At 32.5% G+C, this 14,823-nt stretch overlaps 1 protein-coding gene across 1 annotated transcript; it reads left to right on the plus strand.

Annotated features, from left to right (window-relative positions):
• The first annotated feature begins 12,154 nt into the window (after positions 1 to 12,154).
• On the plus strand, positions 12,155 to 14,823 carry LOC140883186 (protein CURVATURE THYLAKOID 1A, chloroplastic-like). Its single transcript, XM_073289552.1, has 5 exons — positions 12,155 to 12,319; positions 13,699 to 13,793; positions 13,910 to 14,017; positions 14,190 to 14,261; positions 14,602 to 14,823. The coding sequence occupies exons 1-5, from the start codon at positions 12,184 to 12,186 to the stop codon at positions 14,665 to 14,667; spliced, it is 477 nt and encodes a 158-aa protein (XP_073145653.1). The 5' UTR covers positions 12,155 to 12,183; the 3' UTR covers positions 14,668 to 14,823.

Raw genomic sequence — 14,823 nt, forward strand, 5'->3', positions numbered from 1 at the left:
TTGTCCATATTACATCCATGTGGCTGAATATTTGCAGTAATCATAATTATAACTAGCTACACACGCGATTTGTACGAAATATAATGTATAGAAAAAAAAAATAGTAGGAAAAGTGGAAAAAAGATGGGTTTGAGATGAGAAGTTGGATTTAAAATGAATTATATAAATTATTATATTGTCATTCAATTATTTTTATTAATAAATAAAATTGAAGAATATTTTAATCTACACATATAAAATTATCAAATCAATTATTATAAGACGTTGATGCTTTATTAAATGGTAAGATAATAATAAATTATTAAATATACTAATATTAATTTCTCTTGATAATAAAAACGCATTTATTGCCCAAAATGGCAAAATTGGTGGTGTTTTCAGCATATTATCGAAGGGAATATTGTTATTTTAATCTTCTAGTTTTGCTTTTTTTCCCCACACTTTTGGTTTATTTTTAAATCTCTTATATATTTTTCACATATTATATATTTTATTATATATATGATATGATTAAGTTCTATTTATGTTGTTTATCGTTAGGGTGTGATGTTTTATTTAAAATATAATTTTTTATGTTGATTTTTTTTTTTGAGAAAATTTTTTATGTTGAAATTTAAAATGATTTGTTTGATATTATTTGTTTATTGTTTGATATTATTTATTATCGGGTAACAAACGTTAATATTTTTTTTGTTTGGAATCTCAAATATGAGATTTAAAAAAAATGGCATTGTGCCGTGGTTTGATTGTGGGCCGTGACGAGAGGGAGAGACAACTCATTTGAGAGCTTTTAATTTTAGTCATGTTTCAGTAATAATAATAATAATAATAATAATATATCCATCTCAATTATTTGTTGCACGATAGAAAAATTGTTAAAAAAACAAAAAATAATTTTAACAACATAATGAAGAAAAAATACAAGAGATAAATATGCAAAATAAAAAATACAATTTTATTTATTCTAAATTAGATTGGATTGCCTTGATTTAAATGTTATCGTGTTCCATTGAAAAATATTAAATTTCAAATATATAATGGAATCATATTGCTTCGAAATTTCATTATAGTCAACGAAATATTTTGTTGTCAGACTTATAAATGATAAATGCTACATGTACACATTGATTTACACATTAAATTACACACTACACATGAAATTACAAAATTATTCCTTCACTTGATTTGAAAAAAAATCTTTTCAAAATACATTAAAGATATTTATTTAATTTTAAGTGCAATGTATAACTCAACGTGTAACCCTTCATGTACACACGTAGCAACTAGCAATACCCTTTATAAATATGATATTATAAATTATCTGGTCTAGTCATTATTAATTACGTTTTAATAATAGTAATAGTATTATAAATAGTTTGGAAAGATGAGACGAACGTGTTTGCTGGCCAAAATGAAAAACTAATTTTTTATTTTTTGTTTATTTTTTTAAAAAAGGCGTCAACCGAGTTGTCAAAAGCAGCGTACTGTAGAAACTACGTAGAAGTGGGTGAGCTGGCACCAAGTAATTCGAGCTGGCTCAATTATATTTATTCCAACTCATCTGTACCGAACACGTGTCCATAGCCGGCTCAATCTACGCGGCCAGCTACCAAATTAACTATCCGAGGTGAAATTTAATTATCTTCTATAAAATGAAATACGACGCCGTGTTTTTGAACCTGTCAAATTAATTAATTGGATTTGATGGAGCCTTTCGGATCCGCACTGGGCCCCCATAGGTTCTTCTAGTCTGCTTCCAATGGTCTCCAAATTCTTCTTCTTCTCAGAAAAAAATAATTCTTTAATTTATTATTATTTTTAAATGAGATTGATGAATTAAGAAACATCACAAAAATTCAACTTCGAGTATTTTAATATTTTCACATTCACATAATTCGTAGTCATTGATTGCTCGAGATGAAAACCTGATCCAACGGCTGGAGTGAATCCACATTCCATCAGATGAAATGTCTATCGTAGACGGTAGAACACATGGTACGTGGATAAGCGGGGGGCCAAGGTAATAAAGCAGCAGTACTTGAGTTGAGCTTACGTGTGACATCTTTGGGACCCACTAATACGCGTGTGTCAGCTCATATGTCGCGACCTTCTGGATGGATGGATTAATGGGTGCCCACGTGTCGTCCACATGTGCTCCAAACACATGCGTATCTTTTTCCCTCTGTGCTGGCTAATCATTTTATTATCCTGCTTAATTAATATTTTAATTATTTTTAGGTTTTCAAAATCATTAAAATAAATAAATAAAAAGAAATGAACTTATCAGACTTGGGAAGTAGCAACTGTACGAGGAAGGAAGGATGCGTATATGTTGGGATAAATAACATCACTTTGTGATTTGGTTTTCAAAAATATATATTTATGTCTTAATAAAAGAATAATAAATTTTTTGTGTGACGGAAAATAAAAATATTATTTTTAACATAAAAATTTATTTTTCATGATGAGTCCGATCGAATAAGAGATCGATCTCACGTATTTGACTCAAGAAACCATTTCAAGTTAGTTTTTGTGACGAGCAAGTCTCTTGTGAGATGGTATCACAGATATTTATTTTTGAAATGAGTCAACTTTATCCATATTTAAAATAAAATAATAATTTTAACATAAAAAATAATATCTTTTCGTGGACTCGAACATTCATCTCTCAAAATTGACTTGTCTCACGCAAGTGTGTGTGATTTTATTTTATTTTTTTGTAACGTGAGAATTTGCAGTCGTTACCTTCGGTGCGCACTGGGTAAACCCCTAGGACTAACGCAATAGCATGCAAACTACGTTAGCCAGATAAATCACACTAGACAAACCCTATGTCACAGGCTAGTCCAAGAAGGTGTTGGTAGGGGAAATCGAACTCCTAATCTGTGGCCAAGAATTCACATACTCCACTAACTTGAACAACTCTTAAGGGCGTGTGTGTGATTTTATTGTTTACATGTAGCTGGATTAGTGCAGAGCAATGGCAGAACCCGTTGAATTATTATTTTGCTTGCGTAGTAAAAATACTCAATCGCGAAAAAATATCTCTTTATTACTTTGAGAAGAGAATCGTTGGTTTGACCGACGAACTACGTGGGAAAATGGACCTTATTTCTTTCATTTTCAGCAATATTTTTGGAAAGTTTCCATTCAGTTCGCTTTCGGAAAACTTGCTGGTCGCGGATTAGTTCGTTCTGCGCCGCCAGCGGCCTAAAATAAAGCAGGTTGATATCTTTTGCATTCATTTATTCAACTTGACACGTGGGAAGGACTTACTCTCCTAGTGGCTCGGCTTGGTCTCGCTCCCTTCCCGCACCATTCCTCCCCACTCAAAAGAGCTCACTTCCGCAAGGTTTCAATTCAATTAAAAAACAAGGCAAACGTGGGTTTGTCAAACAATCAAGGCTCAATCAAGCTTGCCTAACCAAACAGGTCCTTAAATCTATAGCTCCTATTAGTGTAAATTCCCCCATTATTTTCTTTGAATCATATACAAACATAAACGTCTATCATTAATTTAACATGTCAATGTCAATTGTAATAATTAAAATTGTGTTTTGATAGAATTGATTCAAATATATTAAAATATAATTTATTGTTTAGATAAATAATATTATAAACTTTAAATCCATTTTTTATTTTTTTTTAATATTTCGGGTTAATTATGCTTTATTTCAAGTTAACCCAATGATCATGTAATTTGAAATTCATTCAATTTTATATAACCAATGTGTACATAAATATATAAAATTTGATTTATTATTTCATTGTTAACATAACATACAATCAAAATTTATATATTTAAAATCCTTCCGGAAAACAATGTGTATTGTTATTTAAATCTTTGTGAACGACCAACATTTCCTACAATTGTCATATGTATTAATGGGGCTCCCATCCTTTTTCATTGGGTCCCTTCAAGGGTATAAGCCCAACTAATTATCAGCCGGAAGAAGAAGTGGGTAGACGATATGGGAATTATTAATTGGATCGAAGATTTGTAAAAAAACTAACAAATTTATAATGCAAACCTAATTAATTTTTCAGGAAGGTTATAAACACGAAAATTTAAAATTTTATTTGATAAGATGCGGTGAATCTTAATAAGAAATAATTATTGGGGTGATTAAATATTAAACGAAAATGAAACCAAATTGAATATACCTATTTTCATATCGAATAGGTCTTTTGTGTTTTGTGTCTCTTGTGACTTGTCAGATGATCTCGGGTCAATCTAATTCATATTTATAACGAAAAATAATATTTTTAACATAAATTTAAAAATTTTAATTTGACAAATCAATCGGAGATTCATCTTTTTTTTAAATACTCAAGTATAAGCCAGAACTAAAATGGCTATAAAAGTCACTCATTTTAAAATTTATATTTTCTCCAATTAGGACAAGAGTATTACCACTAGTCCGCCACCCTCGTTCAGAACGCAAAGTCATTGTCGTGATATTATCCTCGATCCGCCAACACTATGACTCTAAATATGAATTCTACATGTTCAACAGGTGGTTCTTGTTCTACCTACCCACGTAGGATAACAATTATTTTCTCATTATTGTTGTTAGTGACTTACTCTCACATATATTTAGAGCCGTCAATTTGGATTAGGTCCGCTGGGTCAACTCGACCCGTCACACAATTTAAGTGGGTTGAGTTGAAATTTTTTCAACCCAATAAAAGGTGGGCCTAGATGGGCCAACCCGCCTAGGCCCGTGACCCGCGCGGGTTGGTACAGGCCCGCGGGCCTAGAATTTATTGTTGTATAAGTATTTTTTAATAAAAGTTGTGATTTTTTTTGTATTAATTACTTTATATAAAATTTACGCACATGAAATCAATAATTAAAAAAATATTAATATGTTTCTATTACTATTTATTTATGAAATGATTTTTATAATTAATTATAATATTTTTATTTATTTTTATTTGTTGTGATTCAATCCGCGGGCCGGCCTGCCTAACACGTAACCCACATTGGGTTGGGTTGAGTTGAGGATTTTGAGCCCGCCAGGATGGTGGGTCGGCCCGCCATCAACCCGCTAAAATACAGATTTTTAGTGGGCCGGCTCGCCCGCCATTGATTGGCCTGTTTGACCGCTCTACATATATCGTTCTGTCACGGCCTAGAATATGCATACAAACATGATTGCATAATAAACTTATGTGGGCTGTGGCAACGAATATGTAATCATCCCATTTTTTACAAATGAATGAATGACTAAATTGCTATAAAAATCAATTATATATAATTCTGAAACATCTGTTATTCCATTTCAATGTACGAGGAGGGTATTATAAAATGGACAAACTCGCAGGTTTGTGATTTGTGTTCAAATTTTATTTGTTTAGGTTTCGATTATTCTTACAAAAAACAGCGAAATTGAGTAAAACCATGCTTCAATTTTTTATTTTCACATTTATTAGAATTTTTAAAACCATGCTTCAATTTTTTATTTTCACATTTATTAGAATTTTCTCTTATATATTTTTTTAAAAAAATTCCCCCTAAAATTTGGTTAAGTTGGTCACAAACTAAAACAACAGGTTTTAATTTGGTTCGATTTGTTTGGTTTAAAATTTGAACTACATCAATTTTGTCCATCATTTTGGTTTAAATAAAATTCAGTTCACCTCTAATTTTGATTTTAACCTTATTATAACAATTTATTTCATACTTTTTATTAGTAATAATGATTAATGATATGAATCTTTTGACGTTTTTTTAATAAAAAATTAAGCACGGAGAATTAATGAAATGATAATATGAATGAAAAAAAAGGAAATTGTTGAAAATATATTATTTTATTATTGTTGAATATTGAATGTTGAATATTGAGTTGTAAAATGTGGAAAATTAGTGTGTGATGATGTAGATGATGATGTTTTAATTTTTGGACTAATATCAACTGTGGATCTATAAATAGGTCTTCATTTGTGATGAAAAATACAATTGAGTTGAGAGAAAAATATTATAAAGTGTAGAGTTTGATAAATTTTGAGTTTTGGAGTATTCACTTTTTACCGTAAATTTTTATTTTTTCACAACACGTTATCAGCACGATCGCTCGAAGGTTCTCTATATTTTCCGACGCTCCAAAATACAAGAAGAAGTCAAAAATATTCAACAAGTAAGAATTTTTATTTTACTGTTTATATATTTTTATTGTGTATATATTAATATATAATATCATGTTATGAAAAAAATAGTTTTTTTTCAAAACTTGTTATAAATCCTGGGAGGATGTTAAGACGACATCCCACACTCCCGGTAAGGGATACGACATGTATAAAAGCCTCTAAGGTTTTTAAACAATAACGTGATATATATTTATTATGTATATATATTAACTGTATCAATATATAATTTCATGTTATTATATAAAAGGTTGTCTATGACACTGATCTTATAATAACGTGATATGATATAAATTATTGTGTATTTATATACTAACCATATTCGTATAATCTCATGTTATTATATAAAAAGTTGTCTACGACACCGATCTTATAATAATGTGATATGATATACTATACCTGACTTTATACTAACTATATTGGTATAATTTCATAATATTATATAAAAGGTTGTCTACGACACCAATCTTATAATAATGTGATATGATATACATAATTATTTAATTATGATTATCATTATATGCATTGCATCATTATCACAAATTTTATTCAACACATACTCAATTTTTTCCTTACCCCCAACGGTCACAAAACGGCTAGTTTTTTGCCTATAAATATGTTCACTCAAACTCATTTTCAATCACACCAAAATTCATTCTTTCTCTCAAAATATTTACTCGATTTTTCGAAGATGAAGATGAAGGCATTTATAAGGCTATTTTTCATAACGGCTGTGATCATCATGCTCACGAGTCTTGTACTCACCAGCGATTTTCCACCGCACACATTTTATCTATATTTAAACATACTTGTACTCTTCGTTTATCCATTATTTTGTATTATCATATTAATGGAAATTAACTAATAAAATGCATTGTTGTTTTTCTAGTACCATCATGTCAAATTTGGCAAAAACTTAAATTCGTTGCTCTCGATATCACTAGAAAAGAACAACGAATTGTTAATAAGAAATAATCAATCCCGACCCACTGGATCCACGACATTTCCTGAAGCAAATGTCGTAATGAAAAATGAAAACCAAAATCAAAGGCATAAACAAGATTTTGGTCGTGGTCGTGGTCGTGGTCGTGGTCGAGGAAGTGGATGTGGTCATGAACGTGGATGTAAAAATGATCACGGTCGTGGTTACGGCCGTAGATATGAAAATAATCGAGATAGTTACTTCAATAACTAATCTCAAAAGAACGTCACGAACCACCCAAAAGGACAGCATGAAAATATGAGTGAAAATAAAAATCATTCAAAAAGATATGAGAGTGCTTATTATAAATGTGGCACTCCAATAAATTGGTCATGTACCCCTGAGCACTTATGTAAGCTCTTTAAAGTATCGATAAAGGAAAAAGAAAAAGAGACCAATTTTGTTGAAATCAGTAACCATTTAAGTGGTTCAACTTATTTCAATGCTGCAGATTTTTTCAAATGATTTCGAGAACATTGATTAATATATTGGTGGGACTAGAATGTAACATGCTATATTTTTCATGCATTCTTATGAAACATGATATATTTTGCATATATATATTATCCTTGATTTTTTTTATTATATTTTTGTGAAGTTTGATACGAAAATGTTATGAGCAAACATGGAAATAATATCATGGAAATTTGCATACCAGATAGTGGTACAACGCACACTATTCTGCGAGATAAAATATATTTCTTGGAAATAAAACCAACAAAAGCAATGGTGAATACCATATCAGGTCCTGTAGACTTGATTGAAGGTTGTGGTAAAGCACAATTTTTGTTACCAAATGGTACAAAATTTCTGATAAATGATGTTTTATATTCACCACAATCGAAAAGAAATTTGTTGAGTTTTAATGACATATATTCTCATGGATATGATACTGAGACGATAACTGATGGAAATCAGAAATATATGTGTCTTACCACATATAAATCAGGAAAGAAATATGTGGTTGAAAAATTATCAATGCTCCCTACTGGATTGCATTATACACATATAAGGCCAATCGAATCAAATATGGTGGTTAATAGTTTTTCAATATTAACCAATTGACATGATCGATTGGGACATCCTGGTTCAATAATGATGCGAAGAATTATTGAAAATACGCATGGTCATCCATTGAAAGACCAGAAGATCTTTCAGAATAATAAGTTTCAGTGTAAAGCATGTTCTCTTGAAAAACTTATTATAAGACCATCACCAACTAAAATCCAAACAGAATCACCCATATTTATTGAACGTATTCAGGGTGATATTTATGGGCCAATTCATCCACCATGTGGACCATTTCGATATTTTATGGTATTGATCGATGCCTCCAGCAGATGGTCACATGTATGCTTATTATCAACTTGGAATGTGGCATTTGCAAGACTAATGGCTCAAATAATAAAATTGCGGAATCAATTTCCCGATTATACAATCAAGAAAATAAAACTTGATAATGCTGGAGAATTTACTTCCCAAACTTTCAATGACTATTGTATGTCAATGGGAATTACTGTTGAACATCCTGTTGCTCATGTTCATACACATAATGGATTAGCTGAATCATTGATTAAATGTCTACAACTGATTTCTAGACCAATGATTATGAAAACAAAACTCCCTATTTCTATATGGGGACATGCAATTTTACATGTTGCGGCATTAATTCGCATCAGACCAAGTACATATCATAAATTCTCCCCATTGCAACTTGCATTTGGTAAAAAACCAAATATCTATCATCTGAGAATTTTTGGATGTATGGTGTATGTGCCTATTGCACCACCTCAACGATAAAAAATGGGCCCACAAAAAAAATCGGTATTTATATCGGTTATGATAGTCCATCAATCATTCGATATCTTGAGCCTCAGACTGGCGATGTGTTTACAGCACGCTTTGCTGATTGTCATTTTAATGAAGAAATCTTCCCAATGTTAGGGGGAGAAAAGAAACACATCGAAAAAGAAATCACATGGTATGTACCATCATTGTTACATTTGGATCCAATGAGCAAACAATGTGAGAAAGATGTACAACAAATTGTACACTTTGCAGACACAAAAGGGGTAAAAATCATATATACACGCTGTAAATGCTCCTGCTCGAATTGAAATTCCAAAGAAACAAATTGAAGACACTCATGATGTCATAAAACGCTTGAAGCGTGGAAGGCCAGTCGGTTCCAAGGATAAAAATCTTCCGAAAAGAAAAGTCATAGAGAAACACGATAATCATAAAATAGAAAATGGTGTTCCAGAAGAAACACCAGATGATGAAAATGTTCTGTCAGAACCACAAACTGACGAGAATCGTGAAATCTCTATCAATTATATTAATACTGGAAAAACATGGAACCGAAAAGATATAGAAGATATTGATGAGATATTTTCTTATAATGTGGCATGTGACACCATAAATAAAAACGAGGATCATGAACCAAAATCCTTTGGTGAATGTAAAACTCGTCATGATTGGGCAAAATGGAAAGATGTCATCCAGGTTGAATTGGATTCGCTAAATAAACGCAATGTTTTTGGACCTATAGTCCTCACACCTGAAGGTGTAAAACCTATTGGATACAAATGGATTTTTATTCGAAAGCGAAATAAGAAAAATGAAATAGTCAGATATAAAGCCAGACTTGTTGCACAAGGTTTTTTTCAAAGGCCTGGAATTGATTATGAAGAAACTTATTCTCCTGTTATGGATGCAATTACGTTTCGATATTTGATTAGTTTGGCAGTGTCTGAAAATTTGGAAATGTGTCTTATGGATGTTGTTACAGCTTACTTATACGGATCACTTGATAGTGATGTATACATGAAAATTCCTGAAGGATTTAAGATGCCTGAAGCACAAAGTTCAAAACCCAAAGAATTTTATTATGTAAAATTGCAAAGATCATTATATGGGTTAAAGCAATCTGGCCGAATGTGGTATAATCGGCTAAGTGAGCACTTGATGAAAAAGGGATATGTAAATGATCCAATATGCCCTTGTGTTTTCATCAAGAAAACAACATCCGGATGTGTAATTATTACTGTATATGTTGATGATTTAAACATCATTGGAACGAATAAAGAAATTCAAGAAGTTATGATGTACTTGAAGGAAGAATTCGAAATGAAGGATCTTGGAAAAACCAAGTATTGTCTGGGTTTGCAAATCGAACAAAAAAAATGTGGAATTTTTGTTCAACAGGCAAATTATACAGAAAAGATCCTTAAACGTTTTAATATGGATAAATCAAATCCATTAAGTACTCCAATGGTTGTAAGATCATTAAACATAAAAAAGGATCCATTCTGTCCATGTGGAGATGATAAAGTTATTCTTGGTCCAGAAGTACCATATCTAAGTGTCATTGGTGCCCTTATGTATCTTGCAAATTGCACTAGGTTATATCAAGATGACAGTAAAAGAATGTCGGAAGAATTCTATTCTATGTACTGAAGTAGTATAGAACTAACCTAGAATTGACATATGTGTTAGTGGTTAGATTATACAGCAATTATTCAGATGAAAGAGTCCGACCTTTATACGAAATTAAAGGAGTTTTCGATAGAGTGGTGTTTAGTACTAAGGTATTATGACAACTCGTATAGAAAAGCACTATTTGAACTGAAGAACTCCAGAAATAGCTAGCGGAGTGAAGAATGAAGAATTATCCTAGTACCGAATTGATTAATAATTCTGCGATAATAAGTGAGTTGAAAAGATGATATTCTACTATTGTCAAAAGGGAATTAATAGCTAAACTCATGCCAATAAGACCTGATATATCTTTTGCTGTAAATTTATTGACAAGATTCAGTTCATATCCAATAAAGAGGCACTGGAACGGAATTAAACATATATTTCGTTATCTACGAGGAACAACAGATTTGGGACTTTTGTACTCAAAAGACACCAATCAAAGTATCATTGGTTATGCTGATGCTGGATATTTATCCGATCCACATAAGACACGTTCTCAAACCGAATATGTATTTACTCGTGGAGGCACCGCAATTTCTTGGCGTTCACAGAAACAAACACTCGTAACAACTTCATCAAATCACGCTGAAATTATTGCGCTACATGAAGCAAGCCGTGAATGTGTTTGGCTAAAATCAATGACACAACATATCCAAACTTTTTGTGGATTATCAGTAGACAAGAAGCCTGTGACGTTGTATGAAGACAATGCTGCATGTATTGCTTAAATGAAAGAAGGATACATCAAAAGTGACAGAACAAAACATATACCCCCAAAGTTCTTTGCCTACACTCAAGAACTTGAGAAGAATAAAGATATTGATATCTGTTATATTCAATCAAGTGAGAACTCATCAGATCTCTTCACAAAGGCACTTCCCACGACGATATTCAGAAAGCATATATACAACATTGAGATTCGCAATCTGCGGAATATGTGAAGAATCACTCATGTTAACATGAGGGGGAGTTTACGTGGCTGCACTCTTTTTTCCTTGCTATGGTTTTTATCCCACTGTGTTTTTCCTAGTAAGGTTTTTAACGAGGCAGAATAAAAACACATAATAAAGACAATCATCATATGCCGATCATTATCACAAGGGGGAGTGTTGAAAATATATTATTTTATTATTGTTGAATATTGAGTTGTAAAATGTGAAAATAGTGTGTGATGATGTAGATGATGATGTTTTAATTTTTGGACTAATCTCAAATGTGGATCTATAAATAGGTCTTCATTTGTGATGAAAAATACAATTGAGTTGAGAGAAAAATATTATAAAATATAGAGTTTGATAAATTTTGAGTTTTGAAATATTCACTTTTTACCGTAAATTTTTACTTTTTCAAAACTGAAATTTTTTTTTATAATAAATCGAAGTAGCCGTGTTGTGAAACATCGACCCCTTAGATTTTCTAGATATAGAATGAACCAATCAGGAAATCCCATTTCTCCACGTGTCATCCGCTGAAGCAATTTCAAATTGACCCCAAAAGATTATATATTGTGGTAGATAACAAAAAATTCGTTCAAAATATCTTTGCAACAGAAGAGTCTTTTCCCACCTGAAATGTCTGCTGCAGTTTCCGCTTCCGTGGCGGCCACCGCCGTATTAGTCCGTCTCCCCGCCACCAATCACGCCGCCGTATTTTCTCCATTGCCCCATCGTTCGTTTATTTCCGCCACTGCATTCAAACAACTCAAAGGCACTGCTATCTCTCTCTTTCTCAAAAATTCCATTTTCTTTCTTGTTCCCTCTTATAATATATGTGGTTGTTGAACTTATCCGAAGTTTTATCTTGTTTCCATTCAGATAATTTAGGGTTTTACTGGTGATAAATAGTGGGTTTTGCTTCGCATTCTGGGATACAGTCGGTTTTTTGTATTGTCGGCTTAATTTTGAATTTCATGTGGGTCCATGAGTTATCGATTCCATTAGTTGAAATGTGCTTGCTTACGTATTGTAACATACGGTGGCCCCAATAAAATCAGGGATTATGCGTTATATTGCGGTTTGAGCTTGAGTTTGAATTTGAAATTTGCCTTCTTGTGAGTTTGTATGAGAGGACTTGAATGCGAGAAATGGATGTGAGTAATGAAGTTTAAAGAACTCCAGTTTTAGGGGGTGGGGGTGTTTACATTTCATCAGGTTAATAATAATAGGCACGACGCTTCAAATGGATGAAGTGGAGTTGGGAATTTGTATGAATGAAAAGGTGTACAGACAATTGCAATGCATTTAGATAATAGATTTAAAATTCCTTAATTTAAAATCATTGAGGTGCTAGGCTTCCCGATGTGACATGTTCCCAATCGTTCAACTTCTAAATTCTGGCTAAGACATTGAGCTATGACAAGTCTTTGAATGGGCTCAATTTCGTAGGGTTAAGGGAAACTTGAAACCCAACTAGCTTTTGGGGGATGTGGCAATTAATGTTTTATACTGTACATTGAGCAGGTTAGTTGCTTTGATAAGGTTTTGTTTGCAGTATCCTTTAATGTAATTTTCTTACAATGTGTGTCAGAGTGCCAATTTTTTGTCTAGAGCCACTTAGGTGACACTTGACAGTTGATTCAGGATTGGATGATGGAAAGTTCTACTACTGCAGATGAAGTCTTGAACTGAATGATCTTCAATGATTGAGAAAACAGAATGTTCTTGATCAATGCTAGTCTTCACGAGGACTATGGACTATCTCCTTAATGGAATGAAATAATGGACACAATGTTTAATGTTCCATTTATTTGGGGACTAACACGGTGTGGTGATGGAGGCAGCTAAAAATTTTACGATTTTAGTACTGCAACTGACGTAATCATAAGTGTGAATGACTTTAAGGAGAGATATATAGTCGTCAAAATCATTTAATGTAATGTCAAAGTGCCATTCTTAGCTCCTGGGTGGTGTGAGCATATCATAATTAATTTTTTCTTGTAATTGTATGAGTTATTTGTAGCGTGCAACTTGATATACATAGCAGAATAAAGCACACTTTGTATGCTTCATCCACTGATGTTATTTCTATCTAATATCTCTACGAGGTGGATAAAATTGTGTTAATTAGGTTATTTTTCACTGAAACAGTGTTCAGGAGACCATCTCGGTTCATGGTGAAGGCCTCTTCTTCTGAGGAGAGCACAGTTGATGCCGGTGAATTGTTCACCGATTTAAAAGAAAAGGTAACATAACAATGAACATTCACAACACACACACGCACACAAAATATACATATACATATATATTTATTTATGTGGTACTTAAAGGACTCTTAGACATTATCTTTCATGCTTTACAGTGGGATGCTCTTGATAACAAGTCTACTGTACTTCTTTATGGAGGTGGCGCGATTGTAGGAGTTTGGCTAGCTTCCATCGTGGTCAGTGCAGTCAACTCGGTCCCTTTGGTAAGTTTTTTTTTACAACATTAAGACTTGTTTGTGTGGTAAAGTCAAATTTCTGTGTAGGCACGTCTGGTAACATTCAGATTTCTTCACTTAAAAAAAAAATAAAAAATTCAGATTTCTTGTATTATTGTCTCTTTAACGTATATAAACGGTATTTTCCTCTGTGTTTTAGCTTCCTAAGATCATGGAGCTTGTTGGCCTGGGATACACTGGATGGTTTGTGTACCGATACCTTCTTTTCAAGGTTTGCATCAAGATTTTCACTATATATATGATAATTGATATGAACGATAGTTACTGTTTGTGGTATTTGGTCGGAGTGTAAACAAGCCGAGCAATTGGCAGTAGTTCACGAGGGGCCACATCAAAGTTTGGTTAATTATACAACACCAAAAACAATTGTGCCACATCAAAGTTTGGTTAATTTATACAGCACAAAAAACAATTGTGTTTTTCAATTTTGTATCATATTTTGAGGTTTTTATCGAGTTTGAGCAACCCGACTGCACATGCCACTCGAATACTAATATACCGTTTGACGACTCCATAGAGCTATCCTAATATGACATATTTTGCTGTTGCAGTCAAGTAGGAAAGAACTGGTTACAGACATTGAGGCGTTAAAGAAGAAGGTTACTGGAACTGAATAAGCATGCATCAGTTCGACTTACATGAATTTCTTTATGAGAGGCATGTTTTACTGCGTTCAACTGTAAAATAGCCAATATGTATGTATATCGTGTTATACCTTTCATTTTGTCACATTTGAACTTGTCTTTCCTCAATTTTACTCTCATTTTCTCACA

Source organism: Henckelia pumila, chromosome 2 (assembly GCF_033568475.1).
Source record: "Henckelia pumila isolate YLH828 chromosome 2, ASM3356847v2, whole genome shotgun sequence".
Taxonomy (NCBI): domain Eukaryota; kingdom Viridiplantae; phylum Streptophyta; class Magnoliopsida; order Lamiales; family Gesneriaceae; genus Henckelia; species Henckelia pumila.

Bases quoted from the DNA above. Each gene is read 5' to 3' on its own strand.
- LOC140883186 (XM_073289552.1), top strand. From the start codon at position 12,184: ATGTCTGCTGCAGTTTCCGCTTCCGTGGCGGCCACCGCCGTATTAGTC. The intron at 13,794-13,909 runs GTAACATAACAA...CATGCTTTACAG, and splicing joins TCACCGATTTAAAAGAAAAG to TGGGATGCTCTTGATAACAA. The intron at 14,018-14,189 runs GTAAGTTTTTTT...TCTGTGTTTTAG, and splicing joins CAGTCAACTCGGTCCCTTTG to CTTCCTAAGATCATGGAGCT.